At 44.4% G+C, this 18,481-nt stretch overlaps 1 protein-coding gene across 5 annotated transcripts in view; it reads left to right on the forward strand.

Moving 5' to 3' along the window:
• Positions 1-18,481, forward strand: part of SYNE3 (spectrin repeat containing nuclear envelope family member 3) — a 92,735-nt gene that overhangs the window by 45,921 nt on the left and 28,333 nt on the right. For all 5 annotated transcript variants that reach the window (XM_045013655.1, XR_006578858.1, XR_006578860.1 and 2 more), the window contains 9 exons: positions 852-1,026; positions 2,037-2,219; positions 2,637-2,780; positions 3,460-3,594; positions 5,691-5,852; positions 6,655-6,818; positions 12,589-12,715; positions 13,620-13,775; positions 16,110-16,259. In XM_045013655.1, coding sequence (XP_044869590.1) covers positions 852-1,026; positions 2,037-2,219; positions 2,637-2,780; positions 3,460-3,594; positions 5,691-5,852; positions 6,655-6,818; positions 12,589-12,715; positions 13,620-13,775; positions 16,110-16,259 — 1,396 coding nt within the window. The remainder of the gene's footprint in view (positions 1-851; positions 1,027-2,036; positions 2,220-2,636; positions 2,781-3,459; positions 3,595-5,690; positions 5,853-6,654; positions 6,819-12,588; positions 12,716-13,619; positions 13,776-16,109; positions 16,260-18,481) is intronic.

The raw sequence follows: 18,481 nt of genomic DNA on the forward strand, positions 1-18,481 counted from the left end.
AATGTTTCCTTTTATGCGTAAACTTTATACTGCAGGCTGCTCCTGACTTCAGGATCCAAGGTCAGGAAAGCTTAGGGAAGTAGGAGGTAGCGGTAGGGGATCTGCCACTGGGAAGGGAACTGAATAAGTTACTCTCACAGTCCCACAGCATTTAGGACCAGCTTTCATACTGGGAACCTGGATATTTAAACCATATATTAGTTTAATGAGTGTTTTAATTTATCCACTGATTTTACTTGACACACTCAAGTTTAAGAAATTTAGAATGAAAGACCAGGAAAATTTATTTGTGTCCCTTTTATTCTGGGCAATTTTGGGTTATCAAACATTTATTTTGTGTGTGTAAAGATTAAAAAAATTTTTAAAAATGGACCAAAACTCTCTCTTCACCTTTTTATGTATAAATGCTAAAGGGGGGTGCAGCTAAACGCTAGGCCTCTTAGATGTACGTACATGGCTTGTTTCTCCCATCCACCAGCCACGTTGTTCCTTTGATCTTACTTGGTGGATAATACTGAAGGTAACAAACAGAACACAATGAGATTGTTTGGCATTGGAACTGCCAGGCCAGATTTCATCCCTGGTACATCTCCACAGATTTCAGTGGAGTTGGAGCAGAGATGAATGTGTCCCTCCAGATCTAAGCAGGGTTTGTTGGATATCTGACTGGCAGAAGCAGCTGCCTAGTAAAGAGTGGACAAAGCCAAGAGTACACAAGGAGAAAACCGAGGTTCTTTGTGTTGGGTGGAGCAGGCACACGAGGATTGTGCTATTTTGTCCCTCAGTGAATTGCACATTTAGCTAAAGATTTCACTTTAATCATTCTCTCCATGGTCTGCTTATTCTTGCAGGGTCAAGGGAAAGACGTTTAAAATGAGCACTGGGACTGAAACTGAGCTCAGGCAGAGTTTTCAGAATCCACTGCGAGAGTTCCAGCTGTGGAAGCCATCAGCTCAGAGACTTCTGGACTCCACTGCTAACGTTGCTGAGCCCTCCCTGACACATGCTTTTTTACTTCAGATTGAGGTAGAGAGTTGCAGCTAAGTTAGGAAGCCAGTATCTTGTTCGCACGGCACAAGCTGTAGTGACACGTGCACAAATGCAGCTGTCTGATGGCAACAACTGAGAATGTTTTCCAGTTCCTGTAGGAAATAACACACTGCTGAAACTCAGGCCTACATCTTCACTCATTGTAACAAAATCACATCATTTGGAGCATTCTATTTAATGAGCTAGAGTTGCCAGTTGAGTAAGGAATGTTATATAAGAGCCTTATTATTGCCTTTGTCAGTAACCCCAAATCCATCTGGGTTGGAAATCTGAGGACTCCATTAATACTTTTCTAATAATATAGTTTAGAGATGAAGGTGCATAATTGCTGCATGCACCCATGAAATGAGTAGTGATGGCGAAACCCTCACTCCTTGGATCTCTGGAATAAATGCTTTTATAAACAGGGATCAAACCGAACCGTAACTCTGATAAGACAGTTTCATCTCAGGCACCATGTAGCTGAGTAGGCTTCCTTCATGCAGGCCAGCAAACCAGAGAAAAGAAGCAGTCCGGTTTATATAAAAGAAATATTGTGAGCAGAGTTGACTCGTTCCTGATGCAGTTTGTGGTATAGCAGCCTGAGTCATACGTTATACCAGGACTGGAGTAGGCCCACAGAGCCCTGCAGTGTTGCCCACAGCTTCCTCCTTTTAAGAGTGTAGACGACAGATCCTGGCAAGCAATGCTTCACCTTGATGTGAGCAGCCAGGCTTCATGCTGAGTCGTTGGGCCTCATCTCCAAATTAGGGATGAAGGTGACTGCAATTGGCTCCCTTTATTTTAAAAAATGAGTGCTGCCCTGAGGGTTCTGGCAAGTTGGCTCTCGGCTGGGCACACTGTGGGTGCTTTGTGGTATAGCAGGTATGCTCAAGATACTGTTGTCCTACAGTCATGGCCTTGCTGTTTTTCTGTGCATTTGCCACCTGATCCGCTCATGTAGCCCTTGGTGTTACGATTTCACTAGAAGAATTGTTCTCCTGTAGGCATGCCTGGCTCAGAGCTCCCAATTCAAGGAGCAGTTGATGATGTTACAGCTGAAGAAGGATTTGCTAAGCAGTATCTTTGGTGAGGAGAGAGCGAAGTCTCTCCTAGTGGAAGTAACCGATACAGCAAAGGAGAGAGAAATTCTACACAAAAGTCTGCTGCAAAGGAAAAGCAGACTGCAGGTGAGCAGTTAATATTAAATTCACTCCAAGGCCTGCTTACTATTTAATATCCATGCCAAAGATTGTGATTAATCTTTTATTAATCCAGATTTGTATAAATAATTCACTAATACTAATCAACTGTGTCTGATGCATTTTGTAGATTAATAGAAACATGGATTATTGTGCAGGGAAGCTGCTTATTTGCTCAGAGTGTCAAGTAGACTCTCACAAAATAATATAATTGTAGTGGCCTGCTAAACCCAGGGTTGTGAGTTCAATCCTTGAGAGGGCCATTTAGGGAACTGGGGTAAAAATCTGTTTGGGGATTGGTCCTGCTTTGAGCAGGGGGTTGGACTAGATGATCTTCTGAGATCCTTTCCAACCCTAATCTTCTATGATTCTATATCAAGTGTTCTTTTTGCTCTTTCTGCCTAGAATTTGGTAACTCAACATAAAGACTTTGATGCAGGCTTTGTGCCTCTGCAGAAGAAGTTATCTGCTATCAGAGCCAAAGTAGATCTAGAGAATGAACCACAACCTGACCTTTTAGGTAAAGAAACACGACTCCAGAGACTACAGGTATGTTACAATGATGGTTATCTATGCTACCTGCATGTTAATCACGTTCACGTTGGCAGATGGCCTGACTGATTTATTTTCCTTCTAGGCAAAATGTGTAATTTATTAATGTCAGAAGTACCGGGGGGCGGTGAGGAGAAGCCCTTCTTTGCTCGACTTGTCACACAAGTCTGAATCTAGATTATCTGATTCTAGAAAAATGTTTTTTCTATGATAAATTTATACAGCCTGGTTCTGATCTCACAGTGGTGAGAATCGGGGTTGGGAATTGGGATATTTCCTGTAGTGCAAAGAGAAACGAGCAACACAGCTGGGTCAACCTAACTTTTTAGTGTAGACCTGGCCTTGGTGACAGCAAAATCAGGTCCTTAAATTGCTGCTATTTTGATGCTATTGCACCATTTGTGGTGCTTTAATTAGCCTAGTAGCAGCAAGCATGCTATCACTTGGCTTCTTTGTAATCAGCTGCTAATGTATCAGAATGCCTGCTGGCTTCTTTTGTAAATTTTCAGTTCTAGGCATCAAAAACTAAAATGCTTAAAATGAGTTATTTTTCTTTAATACATCTCATGCTGTCAAATAGAACCAACTGCAGAATCAACGTTCTGACCTGTCTTGTAGGGCCAAATCATGTTCAGTATGGAAGTAGCCAATGTACAGTATTCCTTTTTCTCTACAGATGATCCAAGAAGAGTTGGCAGAGTTTATAGTTCAAATGGAAGAGCTGGAGAATCTAGTTCAATCTAATCCCACCCACAGGCATAAAATGAACCAGCTTTCATCTGACTATCAGACACTGAAGAGATCTCTGGAGGTAACTCATCATTTAGTGAAGAATTTAAAGTGACAACTGCGAAAATTATCCTTTCACATTATCATAATGTCTGCTTTCAACCGCTGACATTTTCCGCTAGTGGAAGGCAGGGGCTGAGTTCTTATGGCCTTGATAAATCTTTAAACATTCCCCAGTTTTCTCTGTTTTAATCTTCCTCACCCTACATTGTGGCCATCATCCTACCAACTGAGGCTACACTTAGATGTTGAACTGGTATAAATATTTTGGGTGTGGGAGCAGGGAATTTTTACCTATATAGTTAAAAAAGTTCCAACCCCTACAGTGGATGCAAAGCACCTTTATACCAGTATATTTCCCTTTCTGTATGGGAATAAGCACCTTTATACCAATATAACTGTGTCCACACTAGTGAGGGTTGTATGACTTTAACTACACCAATATAGTTAAACAATACAACTTTTGTGTTCAGACAAGTCGTGAGGAGTGGATAGACTCCCTTTTAGAGCCTATAAACACTACTACGTGTTGGTTTGGAAAGTGTGAGGCTCCCTACTCTGTGGGGCTGAATCCATTGCTGAGTGTCCAGATCTTTTTGGCTTGGGCTCGTGCAATGTTCTTGGGATTTGCTGCATAGGCCATTTAGTACTGGGTCATCTGGAAGGTTTATCGCAGGCTTTGTAAGACCTAAAAGTTAATGGACCAAATCCACAGCAGTTACCTCAAGGGCTGATTTGACCTAGGTCAGGGGTTCTCATCCTTTTTCTTGCTGAGGCCCCTCTCAGCATGCTATAAAAACGCCAGGGCCCAGCGGGGGAGGAGAGGGGAGCGCTGGGCTCCAGGCCAGGGAGGGGACCCCTTGGGCATAGGGATACTGTTACTTCTATTTTGTGGGGGGGCTGGTGGGGCTTGAGCCAGCTCTGCACAGCAGGGTCCAGGGAGGGAGCGCCACCTCCACCCACTGACTCACTCAGGAAGCCACCAGCCTGTCTGGGCTGTGGAGGGATGTAACTAAAAAATATAACTCAAAGGGGGACTCAGTTCAAAACATTGGAAAACCACTCAGGGTGCAGGGAAGGAGTAGCAAGGGGCTGTGTGCAGGCAGGGGGGTAGCTCACAGTGCAGGGAGGGGGGTAGCTGGGGCTGTATGCGGGCAAAGGGGTAGCTCAGGGTGCCGGCAGGGGGTAGCTAGGGGCTGTGTGCAGGGAGGTGGGTAGCTCAGGGTGCAGGGCAGGGGGTAGTTAAGGGCTGTGTACGGGCAGGGGGGCTCTCAGTGCAGCTCCCAGCTTCAGGGCGGGGCATTGGGGCTCCCGGCTTCAGCCCCCTGCTTCTCCTGGCTTGGTGAGGGGTGGAGAGGTTTGCTGGCTTCAGCCCCGCGCCGCTCCTGGTAGAGGGGTGGAGCACCAGTTTTAGTCCCACGCCACTCCCGTCTTAAGCACTGGGGCTTGGGGCACCAGGTTTCAGCCGTGGGGCTCCGCGGCCCCCCTGAAAGGGCTCATGGTCCCCAGGGGGTTGCGGATCCCCAGCTGAGAACTGCTGACCTAAAGTACTTTGTTGCTTGTAAAGACAGCTATAAAAATCTTCCCTCCCAAAACAAACTGAGATCATGTAAACTTCTCTTGGTTTGCTGTCACTAAATAATTATCCGTAATAAAATTTGACTCTAATATGCTAGAGAATTCTAGTTTTTAATCACAAATAGTAAACAAATATATCACACAAATAGTATTTTTCCAGGTAAAAGTACCACATGGCAGATCTCTTTTTATTATATCTTGTGTGATTTTGCATGCAAAGAGGAGAGGAGGAAGTACTTAGTTCAGATACTAAAATACAAGATTTTTCACTTTGAGTCATCTGTAAAGAAGGAAACTATTCTAATACATAATGCCCCACCATGTGGCTAAGCTCAGATCTGCAGGAGCTTGTAGATATCCAGTTAGGAGGTGCATTCCATGTCATGGTACTAAACAGCTAGGAGTTCCTGCCTTTCATCCTTATTTTTATTTCATCTCTTTGTGTTTCTATAGCACCCGTCGCCATAATCTCTCTTGTGAAGCCTGCTGTCTCTTTGTGTTCTATCACTGATGTGTTTTGGTCATTCCTGGTATTTTTAGATCATCCTGGCGCGGACTGAGAAGCACGTTCGGGAGCATTGGGCGTTCAATAACAAACTATCAGACCTTCAGCGATGGATCACAATGACTGAACAGAAGTTGGAATCCTATCAGGATGCCAGTGGGGAAAGGAACACGGAGAGCAGAGTCGCAGACCTGGAGGTGAGGATCACATCTTGGCGTATGATGTCATCATCCGTTTGCTTTTTGTGATCGATGCGGCAGGTAGATGTTCAGGAGAAGTGGTGTGTTTCCCTGGGCTCCATTTCCATTTGCCGTGTAAACGGGTGGACAGAGGATTCCTACTGCCTAACTGGACTGCTCTATGATGAGTGCATGATGATCTGGGGGTGGTCAGGGCGAAAGAAGCACCAAGCTTCTGTTGAAATGTCTGCAGCATCATTAAAGGAAAATCCAGTCTTGAAAGTGAATTCCTCCTGGCAGGATGGTTTCTCCAGACACACAGAAGTGTAGCATTAAATGGTGCATTATTCTATTGGTTTATCCTACGTTGCATTTATTTGTGTCAAAGGGAAAATGTCTCCGTTCCCACAGTTGCTCAGTTTTCCCTCCATGGAAGTACTTTGGGGTCAGATTCACTCATAGTGGTGATTTACTCTTCCTGTGCCAGCCTGGGCTGATTGGCCCTGGAGCGGGAAGCAGCAGTTTTAATTTCCATTGGGAGCTCCTGAGAAGCCCCACAGTGTTACCCTGCAGCAGGGACGTACTAGCTACACCCCTTCCCTAATCCCATGCTACCCACTTCTTGGGCTTTGCTGGATTCCTCCAGGAACCCCTAGCAGATCTTGCAGCTGGGGGCCCGTAACTAGTGTAGTGCCAAGAGAAACGAGCATGATCCTGAGCTGAACGTAGCCCTTCATTTGACACAGGTACCATGCATTGTGGTAAAGCTTCAGCAATAGCAGCGACACCTGAAAGTGACTGTGAGTGCTGTGAATTTCAGGGGCTGCTAGCTGAATTCCCAGGTAAAGAGATCCAGTTGCATCTTGTTGGGGCTCATGGCCAGCTGGTGATTGAGAGTTCTTCCCCAGAGGGAGCAGCACATGTCCATACTGAAATGAACCAGCTGACGGAATCTTTGAGATCACTCAAAAAAATGACAATCAGGTAAGCGTTCATATGTGTCTTTCCCATGTCCCTTTGAGGGGGATTCTCTCTGCTGCTCTATAACCAGCCCTGCAAATGCTAAGCCTAAAGGAGTATTGAAAGTTAGGGGCTGTGATTGATTCTCTTTTGACTGCAGTGGAATTATTCCTGATTTACGCTGGTGTAAGAAGATGGAGACTCAGGCCAGCTGTGTCTATGCCCTGCACAGTACCTCTTCTGAGACTTCAGCCAGGATATTGCGGTCTGTGAGCAGACACTGTACCTGGCAAATCTCCCTTAGGCCTGAGCCAATGGGAGCTTTGCAGTACTTGAGTCAGGAAATAAGGCTTTGGATGAGAATGTTGCAGATGTGAACAGAGAGAAAAGTCTGGATCTTGGAGAGGTTATGGAGGAGGAAGGGGAGGCAAGACTTGGATATTGCCTGCATGTTGGGGGCTAGGGAGAGAGCAGAGTCGGAGGTGCCTCTGGGCTTAGCGACCTGAGGGGCTGAGAGGGTGACATTGTTAGTGATGGCAGAGAAGAGGCCTTAGGCGGGGGGAGTTGAGATGCTCACCCAAGCACGGTGATAACGTGTCTAGGTTAGTTATCATGATCCGCCACCCCAAACTGACACAGTCTCCACCTCCTATGTATCCTGCAAGCATTAGTAGGAGATAATGAGACTCTGAGCTGTGCCTCTTGCAGCCACAGCAAACCAGCTGTAATGTGGGTGACAGTTTCACACAGTTTTGTGTTAAAACCTCATTAGATTTCAGAGCATGGCTCCCAAGAATAAACAATTCAAATTAAAGCCATTCAGAAACAAGCCAAGCCAAACACACACACACAGAGCTCACTCTTTAATTAGGTCTTGCCGGCAGCTACGTGTCACTTTGGAAGACATTCTTACCCCTGCCATTACCAGATGCCTTGGCTGTTACCTGTCAAGGAATGCTTCTTAATTAGAACCACACATTTCCTCTCCATCTCTGCTGTGAGCTCCTGGATTCTTTTACAAGTGGTTTGTCTGGATTACCACGTGCTTGGGAGGAGTTCTCCGGCTCTCGTGATTTCTGTGGGTGTCCTGGATTTTGTTGAGAAATACACGAAGAAATAACAGGTTGGTCACCTGCTTCTGATGATTATTTTTTTTAAGAGCACTCTCAATTATTTTCATTTTGGAATTTGCTCCCTCAAATGAGACAAAAGTGCTTCTATCCATTAATGCCAATTTCTAGTTTATTTTCCATTCTGCATAAAAAGCTCTTTCACATGGTACTTAACCTCACATTAGATTTGTGATGGGTTGGACCCCCCCTTCTGGGATGCCATCTGATGTAATGGGATTTCACTGAGCCTGCCTGCTCCGCTAGCCTGGGCTCCCTCTCCCTGTTTTGCTGAATTAGGCTCTCTAGCAGCACACGCAGACGCATAGGTAGGGACGCACCAGCTATAAAGTCACACAGAGGCTGCAAACAGCTCTCTATGAGAAGACTCAGCTAGGAAATCGCCCAGCACTCAAGTACAGCTCCTCTCTGGAAAGTCTCCCCAAAATAATATTGTCTTGCGCTGTAGAGTAATCTATACAACGTAAGCTCATAAATTCGCCCCCTCCCTCAATGTGGAGGAAGATATGCACAACTTCTCCCCTCCTCCCCCGCCACCCAGTTAGAAATTGTGCAAACTGGGTTTAATAATAAACAAAAATAAGATAATTAACTATAAAAGGAAGATGTTAAGTGATTATAAGGGCTAGCAAACAGAACAAGGCAGATAACTAAGCAAATAAAACAAAACATACTAAGCTTAAGATCTTAGAGAGACTGGTTTCAAGAAATAATTTCTCACCCTAAATGTTGTTTTAGGCAAGTTGCAGAGTTTCTGTAGCTTAGAGTTCCAGTTATTTCTCTTTACAGACTAGACTCCTGACTTAGTCTGGACTCAGCTCTTGCCTTTCCCACTGTTCAGTTCCTTTGTCTCTTCAGGTACTTTCAGCTGCCTTTCTTCTTGGGCAGAAGGCAGTGGAGAAGAGTCTTGTTTGCCCTTACTGCCCAGCCTTAAATGAAATTTACATACAGCGGGAATCTTTTGTTTCCCACTCTTGACTTCCTCCTCCTTTTAGTGGAAAATTACTAGAAATCCAAGAGGTACCAGCTGACAGGGCAACTGACCTAGCAGTGTCAGCCTCTCAGGAAGGAGAGAGATTAGTTTTCAAAGTCTTATTGTTTCTTCTTAATGACCCATCAAGGCTGATGGCCTGTTGTCTGGTGGGTGTGCCCTAAATACACACACAGTTGTAATTGTTACATAATCAATATTCCTAACTTTAGATACAGAAATGATACATGCATACAAATTGGATAATCACATTCAGTAAATCATAACCTTTCTGATGATACCTTACAAGACCCATCTTGCATAAAATATATCTGTTATGCCATAAGCATATTTCCATAAAGAATATGGGGTGTAATGTCACAAGCTCCCTCTGGCTTTCACTCAGCCCTGACCTAGAACTCCAAGCTTGTCTCTCCCTTCCCACCAAACACTCTTGGCTCTGCCAGTGCTACTGTCTGACACCCCCTTTGTTTCCTTCTCCTTTTTCTACCTTCATGCCTTCTTTCACGCTTCTCCTTCCCTCCTCCCTGCAACCCTTTAACCTGGCTACCACCACTTCCTCATTCAGATCCCACGTCTGCTGTGGCACCTCTGAGAATTAAGCTAATACAAATTATATTAAGAAATCCACATTTAGCAAAACCACCGAGATGTATCTGTGACCCTTTCCCTACCGCTCCCCTTACTCCATTTTTGTTTACGACCATCACTGCTTGTGTTATGTCCACACTGAGAGTGGGCTCCCTTCAGGCCATGGGCTGTGAAGTTATCTGTTTGAGTGCAGTTAGTGCATTTGTCCGGCTGGCTGCTCAATGAATAAAATAACCCACCAATAACAATGACTAGCGTTCCTGCCACTATGCTCTCCTGTAACTGCCATGCCTCTTCTGCAGTGCAATCCCATCCCTCGGTCCATTGTATTCCCCTGTTTTAAAGCACATTTCTTCTCTCATAGGCTGGATCATCTTCCCAGACTCATCAACCCTTTTGGCTTACTCTGAAGCCTCTAATAATAAACTAATTATCTTCAAGTCCTGCCTGCTACTGCTCCAGAGTAAGGCTTGCTAAAATCTCTAACTACTGCTGACTCACTAGGGGGCTCAGTGCAACCCTCCCTTGATGTTCTGAGGCATTTCTTTCATTCATCATTTTTCAGGCTGTTGCATGTTCTTCTCTTGTCCAAACTTCTGTTAGCTGCTTTAGCCTCTCCCCCACCCCCCCTCACTTTTTTTAAAATGAGCTGTTCTGTTATTGGTATGTCTTCACTGCAGAGGTAACTAGTGGTTTGCACTTGAGTTATTTCTCTCATGTTCGCCTAGCTCAAGTGAGAGCAGCTGCATTGCAAAATAACACTTGAGTTTCTGTGTCTGCACTGGACTCACTTGTGTAGCACTGAGACTTCGTAGGACACGTCCCATGGTCACGCTGGGAATTGTTTCGCCGTGTATTGTGAGAGAGAGGGCCATAGCTATGCTGCTGTAGCAGCTGTAGTGTAGACATGGCCTTAGACCTTGTCTACACTTACATTTTATAGTGCTCGAACTTGCTGGCTCAGGGGGGTGAAAAATCACCCCCCTGAGCGCAGCAAGTTTGAGTGCCTTAAAGCACTAGTGTGGACAGGCTCCAAGTGCTGGGAGCTGTGCTCCCAGCGCTTGGCGCTAATCCCCTCATGAAGGTGGATTACCAGCAGCGCTGGGAGAGCTGTGTCCCAGCGCTCACGCATGACCACACTCACAGTTCAAAGCGCTGCCGCAGGAGCGCTCCCACTGTAGCGCTTTGAAGTTTCTAGTGTAGACGCAGCCTCAGCATTTCTGTGCCTCATTCCCGAACTGTAAAATGGGGATAATAATCCCTACCTCACAAGGATGCTGTGAGGCTAAATTCATCATAGCTGGTGAGTCAGTCAGGTATTCCCCTGATGGGAGTTGTATAAGCAGCTTAGTTAGAGCACTCTGCCTGCACCATGCTCCCAGTCCCTGAGGCCTGGGAATGAAGGATATGTTTGGGAGCCAAACGCTGACCCCCTGGTAGCATTTCATTATCCGCAGTTTGCTAACTGGAGACCTTGAAAATAAAATGACAGCATCAGTGGGCATAACTTACATATTCTAGCCATGTTAATTATGTGAGCTTTCTGGATGTACGTAAATACAGCACTATATTTAACATATAGGCAATACCAGCAGACTTTGATATTAACTGTTTAGAATATTTTAGATTGTCAAAACATAGTTGTGCACCAAGAAACACTCCTGATATGGATCCTTAGATTCAGGACAGGATACTTAAAGAGGCAGAGCCTAAAATTACAGATGGACCTGAACCAAACCCCAAGAGCCAAGAGCTCCCAAACTGAGAAAGTTTGGATCCAGCTCAGGCCCATCTCTGTGTGGTAGGGGCAAATGAGGAATGGAAGGGCTAAAGGGATGCCAGCAACTTTTTTAAAAAAATCACCCTCTTTTCCAAAAATATTGTACTGATAGTCATTTTAGGTGTTAACTGTAACTCAGACAATAGAGGGAAAGGTTTCTCATGTTGTTTACTATATATATTTTGACAGTACTTTGTTTGTGGTTAATTTCACTGGTTCCCATGTGTAGTATTTCCACACTATGGTAATGGAGAGAAAATATTTTTTAAATATGAAAATGTGATTGTAAAACCCACAAAATCTGGCAGAGAAACTCAAGCTCAGAACCTGAAACTACCTTTAACTTTCCTTTTTCAAAGAGCCTAGATTTCAAGTTGACAGTATCCCTTTCAGGGACTAGCCCATAGTCATGCAGGAACTCTGTGGTAGACAGGAATAGAACCCAGATCAGGTGACTCCTGCTGTTGTGCCTTAACCACAAGACCATCCTTCTCTTCTGAAAGTACATCAACTGTACTTTTCCAAGGAGCCACTTCTGGAGTTGGCTCTTAATGTTTTGCAACGTTCTAAGCAGAGCTAATATTCTTTCCTACCTATCTATACTCATTGTATTTATAGCAGCATTCACTATAGTACCTGGTGCTGTTCAGATTTGCTGGTCCCTGCTGTACTTCTAACAAAGTGCTGTGCATGCGCATGTACCCATATTCACACAAAAATAACCTGCACCAACTTGTACGCTGTGGAGCTACATTTATATGATTAGGGTTACTGGTGATGCTCCAGTGATTACTCGCTACCAGAAAAGCCTCTTGGTGCCCTAATCAGCCAGACATGACCCCAGTAGAGGGAGGAGTCACCAGAACTGCTACATGGGACAGTAGTGGGAGGCATCCAAGTTTGAGTCCCGTGCTTTTTCATTTGCTTTCCAGGGGCTTGAAGCAGTGTAGAGACAGGGGGATCACGATGGTGCAAGGAGGGAGCATGTCAAGGACATCAACAGACCGGCTGAAGTATTAAAGCCTATCAGTGGTGTTGCTTGTGCAGAGAAGAGTGTTGTTCTGATAACTTTCCTTAAAGAGCTACGAGTCAGCGCTAGCACTGAGTACTACTAATACTGTGTGACCCTGCTGATTTGTTACTTGTTCTTACTTTATTAATAGTAAGGAGATAGTAAGGAAATAATAATATTTTTAAGCATAGGTATGTTGGTTTGGTTCCCCACCCCTTCCCCCCATTCCATGAATGTATCAGTTGTCAGATGCATCACTGCATTGACTTCTCTGATTTTGTATTTTCAAGCCTCCTCAGCAGCATTCAGCCAAATACAACAGTGGTTGATACGGGGAAGAATATAACCGTCATGGGTAAGACACTGATGACTGGGTTGGCCTTCGGCTCTTCAGAGGTAACTCTCAAGCACTCCCAGGTGAGAGAAGTAATCTGTATCAGCGTTCCTTAATAACTTTACAAAGCCCATTTCCCCTTGGCTCTGTCTGATACCATATGTAAAACTCTCCAATTTGCAAAGTTCAGCAAACATCTGAAAGGTGGGGATCAAGGCTCTGAGCCTCACTGGGTCATTAGAAAGCACATCTGACATCTTCAATTTGCAAAGGCTGATGTAGGAGCATAGCTTCATGACTCCCATACAAATCAGTGGAAGTCACTCAGACAAACTCCCATGTACTGTTGGATATGAAACGGTATGTGTTATAGTAGAAACCCTTGTAAATAGTACCATTATGCCAGGCAGGGAGTTAGGGAAAAAACCACCTGGAATCTTCTGTGTTTTGCTAAATTCCTCATTCCACTGTCAAATTTTAGTAGAGCAAACCCAGTGCCAGATTCTCAGATGGTGTAAATCAGCATAGCTCCAGTGCAGATGGTTTACACCAGCTGAGGACCTGGCCCTCCATCTCCTTCCTGTGACCAGTTAATTATAACATGAATCACAGATGGATGGTGCCTCCTGCTCCATTTCCAATTATTTTGTCCTTCTACATACATAACTCCTATGAAAATCATAGGGGATTTTGTCTACATAGGAAATCCAGACCTAAAGTTCTTCCTTATATTGGGAGCCTGTGGGACTTGAGACTTCAGTGGAAGGTGAGGGTCCTCAGCACCTCTCATGAGGTACTCAGCACTTGGTAGAATTGGCTTCAGTTGAGATGAGACAGGAGAGACCAGACCTGGACCCTGGTGATGGCCCACTGGAGTCAATGGGAGTTCAGCAGGAACATGACTGGCTGTTGGTGACTGAAGGCAGTAATAATAATGTGTGTTTCCTTTTTTATAAATTCCTTTTTGGGTTTTGTTCTGTGACTCAGGTGAATGTGAGCATAGAGGAAGAAAACAGTCACCTCCTTAAACTCATGAAGGACTTTGAACAGTGGTTACATGTAGAAAATGACAAACTGAGCAAGATTCTTGTCATGAAACCCTCCAGTTTTGAAGAAGTTAAAGCAATACACAGCAAGCTGAAGGTTGGTTTTCAAACACTAATTTTCGGAGTGTAGGGAATTATGTTGGGAGATGAACATAAGAATGGCCATCCTGGGTCATACCAGTGATCTATCTAGCCCAGTATCCTGTCTTCTCACAGGGGCCAGTGCCAGATTGTTCAGAGGGAATGAACAGAACGGGGCAATTAACAAGCGATCCATCCCCTGTCGTCCAGTACCAACTTCTGGCAATCAGAGGTTTAGGGACACGTGCAGCATGGGATTGCATCCCTGCATATCTTAGCTAATGGGCATTAATGGACCTGTCCTCCATGAACTTACCTAATTCTTTTTTGAATCCAGTTATACATTTGACCTTCACAACATCCTCTGGCAGCAAGTTCCACAGGTTGACTGTGTGTTGTGTGAAGAACTACTTCCTTATGTTTGTTTTAAACCTGCTGTCTATTAATTTAATTGGGTGATCCCTAGTTCTTGTGTTATATGAAGGGGTAAATAACACTTCCCTATTCACTTTCACCACACATTCGTGATTTTACAGACCTCTATCATATCCTCCCTCACCTCAGTCATCTCTTTTCTAAGCTGAGCAGTCCCAGTCTTTTTAATCTCTCCTCATATGGAATTTGTTCCATACCCCTAATCACTTTTGTTGCCCTTCTCTGTATTTTGTTCCAATTCTAATACCTTTTCTGAGATGGGGCAACCAGAACTGCATGCAGTATTCAAGGGGTGGTCGTACCATGAATTTATACAGTGGCATTTATACATTGAGTGGATGTTTTCAGAGAACTATCTACAGTGACTCCAGGATCTCTCTCTTGAGTGGTAGCAACTAATTTAGACACCATCATTTTATATGTGTAGTTGGGATTATTTTTTCCAATGTTCATTACGTTGCACTTGTCAGCACTGAATTTCATCTTTCTATTTTGTTGCCCAGTCTAGTGAGATCCCTTTGTAACTCTTCACAGTCAGCTAACCTCTTACTGGTTTTTTTTATTTGGGGTTTACATGCAGTTTGAGCCTCTATTATGGTGTTTTAAAATAGTTTCCATGCATCTTGCAGGCATTTCACTCTTGTGAATGTTCCTTTTAATTTCCATTTAACTAGCTTCCTTTTTTTTGTGTAGTTCCTCTTTTTGAAGTTAAATGCTACTGTGATAGGTTTCTTTGGTATCTACATATACCACAACCACCACTCCTCCCCAGCACTGTGGGGGGGTCATGTGGGGGGTGGTCACAGGGGTTACTCCCCTGACTCCCAGCTTCTCCCCCTAAAAAAATTTCCCCACCAGTTGCTGTCCCAGCCCATCAAGGTAAGCAGCTGGCATGCCGGGACACATTGTTTACTTAGGTTTACCTCTGTGCCTGCGGATGTTGGAGGTAAACAAATCATCTCAGCCTGCCAGTGGCTTATCCTGATGGCCTGGGAGCCAAAGTTGGCTGACCCCTGAATTATAGGGTTGGCTTATGAATGGGTTATAAAAATTTTCCATTTTGACGTATCCATCTTGGGGGGAGGGGTCGGCTTATAAACAAATCGGCTTATGATTGAGTATATACGGCATGTATGTTTCTAATAGCTGAATCCCTGGTTACTATTATCTGTTTGTGCCTTATCATTGGGATTATAGGGGTATAATAGGGGTATCCTCAGTGCAAGAGGATACCGTGATATCATCTGGAGGGAGGGTCCCAACTACGGTATCTTTTCCCTCCATTCCAGCTTGATGTTCTTCTTTCCCAAGACTTTCATCCTCCTCCACAGTACAGAGGCTGAAATGTGGCCAGGAGCCTTTCCAAATTATTTAAAAGCTAAAATCAGCATCCAGGGCCATATCACATCTCCCTGCTATAGAACTCACAGGAGAGGTGGGTGTCCTGGGAAGCACTGGAGTTTTCCACAAATATTCCACTCCTTGAGGGGAGATCTGTAAGAGCCCCTATGCTGCCATGGAAAGTGGAGAGTCGTACTACAGCATTTGTGTATGTCACAAACAGCTTTGTTTGGCACAGATATTCTAACATTTCTGGCTAAAAATCTGTCTTTTATTTTTTTATCCTTAGCATTTTAATACTTATAACCAATACAATAAAATCCATCAATAGTTACAACTATTAAAGCAAACCTAACAATAAAAATCCTCAATTTAGAGAAATCCTGCAGCTGGAGACCACCCTAGATGCATATATGATAGCAAAATAAAACTAAATGCATAAACATAATAAATTTAGAGTTCCCACCAACTGGATACAACGCTAATATCCTTTAAAATAACTAAATCTCTTGTGTTGGCAAGGCAGTGATTCCTTTAAATGCCATGTTGCTAATGAGCTTGTCTTTCCCTGAAGGAGCTGCAGTCTCGTGTTCCTGAGGGGCAATGTCTTTTCGAAGATCTCCGTAGTCTTCAGACAGTTGACGGGACCTCTGAAGATGTGGAGGACCTGCGTTATCAATGGATGCTCTACAAATCTAAACTCAAAGACTCCAGCAGCTCGTTGGTAGGTGAACAGGCAGCAGAGTTGTTAGTATTAAAGACACTGTAGTACTTTTCCAAGATTCTTTTAAGTAACCACTGCTTTTTGACAAATATGGTCCCAATCCAGCAAGGACATAAACATATGCTTAACTTTAAGCATATAAGTAATCCCATTGAAGTCAATTGAATATATTTAAATTGTGACATGGTCAGGCCAGATGGCTACAAGAGAGTGGTCGAAGGTAGATACATTAGCTCCAGGTTAAACAGGTCCCTTTTCCCTGGGAAGATAACAGGGACTATTCCAGAACACTCAGGAACTTTCTAGAACTAATTAAGGCAGGCAGGCTAATTAGGACACATGTAGCCAATTGGGAAGTTACTACAATTAATTAAGGCTAATCAGGACACCTGGTATACAAAGTCTCTCACTCCAGCTGGTGTGTGCATAAGGAGCTGGGAGTGAGAGGATGTGCTGCTGGAGGACTGAGGAGTACAAACATTAACAGACATCAGGAGGAAGGTCCTGTGGTGAGGACAAAGAAGGTGTTGGGAGGAGGCCATGGGGAAGTAGCCCAGGGAATTGTAGCTGTCGTGTAGCTGTTCCAGAAGGCACTCTAGACAGCTGCAGTCCACAGGGACCTGGGCTGGAGCCCGGGGTAGAGGGCGGGCCCAGGTTCCCCCCAAAACCTCCCAACTCCTGATCCAACACAGGAAGATCTCTGAGGCTAGCAAAATCCGCCAATAAGTGCAGGACCCACCAAGGTAGAGGAGGAACTTTGTCACAATATATACACACACTTTCAATATTCAGTTAGAAATCCTGTGGCCTCTTTGTCTCCACACAAGCAATGCTCGTTACTTTTGCTTGAGTAAAGACTTCAGATTTGACCCAATAGTGATATCATCTAACATGATATCATGTAAGGGACTGGGGCATAGATGGTCTTACCTAGTGGTCTCAGCTGGGATGAGGTCTGCCCACCAGGGACAGGAGTTGCTGGGCTGGAGTTGGAGGAATCGCAAGGCTAGGTCTCATAAACAAGTGTCAGGATCAGTCAGGCCAGGGTCGGAGACTGGAGATCAGAGGCAGAACCAGGTTAGAACTGAGAAGCAAGAATCAAGGTTGAAGTCACTTGGAGTCAGAGATCAGATATTAGGAGTAGAGGCGAAGTCTGGCATTGCAGCAGACTGAAATCTGTGTAGTTGCCCAGACAACTTCCTGGGGCAATCACTGGGATTAAGTAGGGGCACTTGGCCAAACAGAGGGCTACAGGGTACTGTCAATCCGAGTCTCTTAGATTGTATTTCCCGTGGCACCTACTCTCCACAGTGCTCCCTGGCTATGTCTCCATATGGCCTCCTAGTGGGAATATCAACTCCTCTACATTCTACAGACCTGGGTTCTAGTCTCTGGTTCCTTACACCATGTATTATAGAATACCAGGGTTGGAAGGGACCTCAGGAGGTCATCTAGTCCAACCCCCTGCTCAAAGCAGGACCAATCCCCAACTAGTAATTGTGTGTGTGTGAGAGAGAGAACTTCCTCTAAGACAAGTACTGAGGAAATCCCAATCAGGGGCTTCCTTCTCTCCCCCACAGAATGTTCTTTTGCACAATTACTGTAACAAGGTTATATGTCCACAGAACTCTACTTGTAGAATTGTCTTCTGTTCTGTGGTGCTCTGTGAGCCATTGTGATCAGTATAGTCAAGAACAGAACAGATTGTTTCAGAAAGAAACTACAGAAGGAGACAGATTCTTTATAACATTCACTTCATGGGCTAAGCATTTGGAATGGTATAAAGAGCTGATGTCATAGACAATTGTAATGGATTTTAATGTGAGGACCAAAGTATAGGTCTGGGTAAACATAAAGCTTTATATCAGAGAGTTGTATATGAAAGCACTGTAAAGAAGGTGGAGTTTATCCAGTAAGAAATACACCTCTACCCCGATATAACGCTGTCCTCGGGAGCCAAAAAATCTTACCGCATTATAGGTGAAACCGCGTTATATCGAATTTGCTTGGATCCACTGGAACACACAGCCTCACCCCCCCCCGGAGCGCTGCTTTACCGCGTTATATCTGAATTTGTGTTATATCGGGTCGTGTTATATCAGGGTAGAGGTGTATTGCAAATAATGATAAAGATATTTGCAGTTAGTTTTAGCATAAATTTGCATAGTTAAGTCCTTATTTTCCGAAGTGACTAGTGATTCTGGGTGCCAAACTTTGAGACC

The sequence above is a fragment of the Mauremys mutica genome, chromosome 4 (assembly GCF_020497125.1).
Source record: "Mauremys mutica isolate MM-2020 ecotype Southern chromosome 4, ASM2049712v1, whole genome shotgun sequence".
Classification (NCBI taxonomy): Eukaryota; Metazoa; Chordata; order Testudines; family Geoemydidae; genus Mauremys; species Mauremys mutica.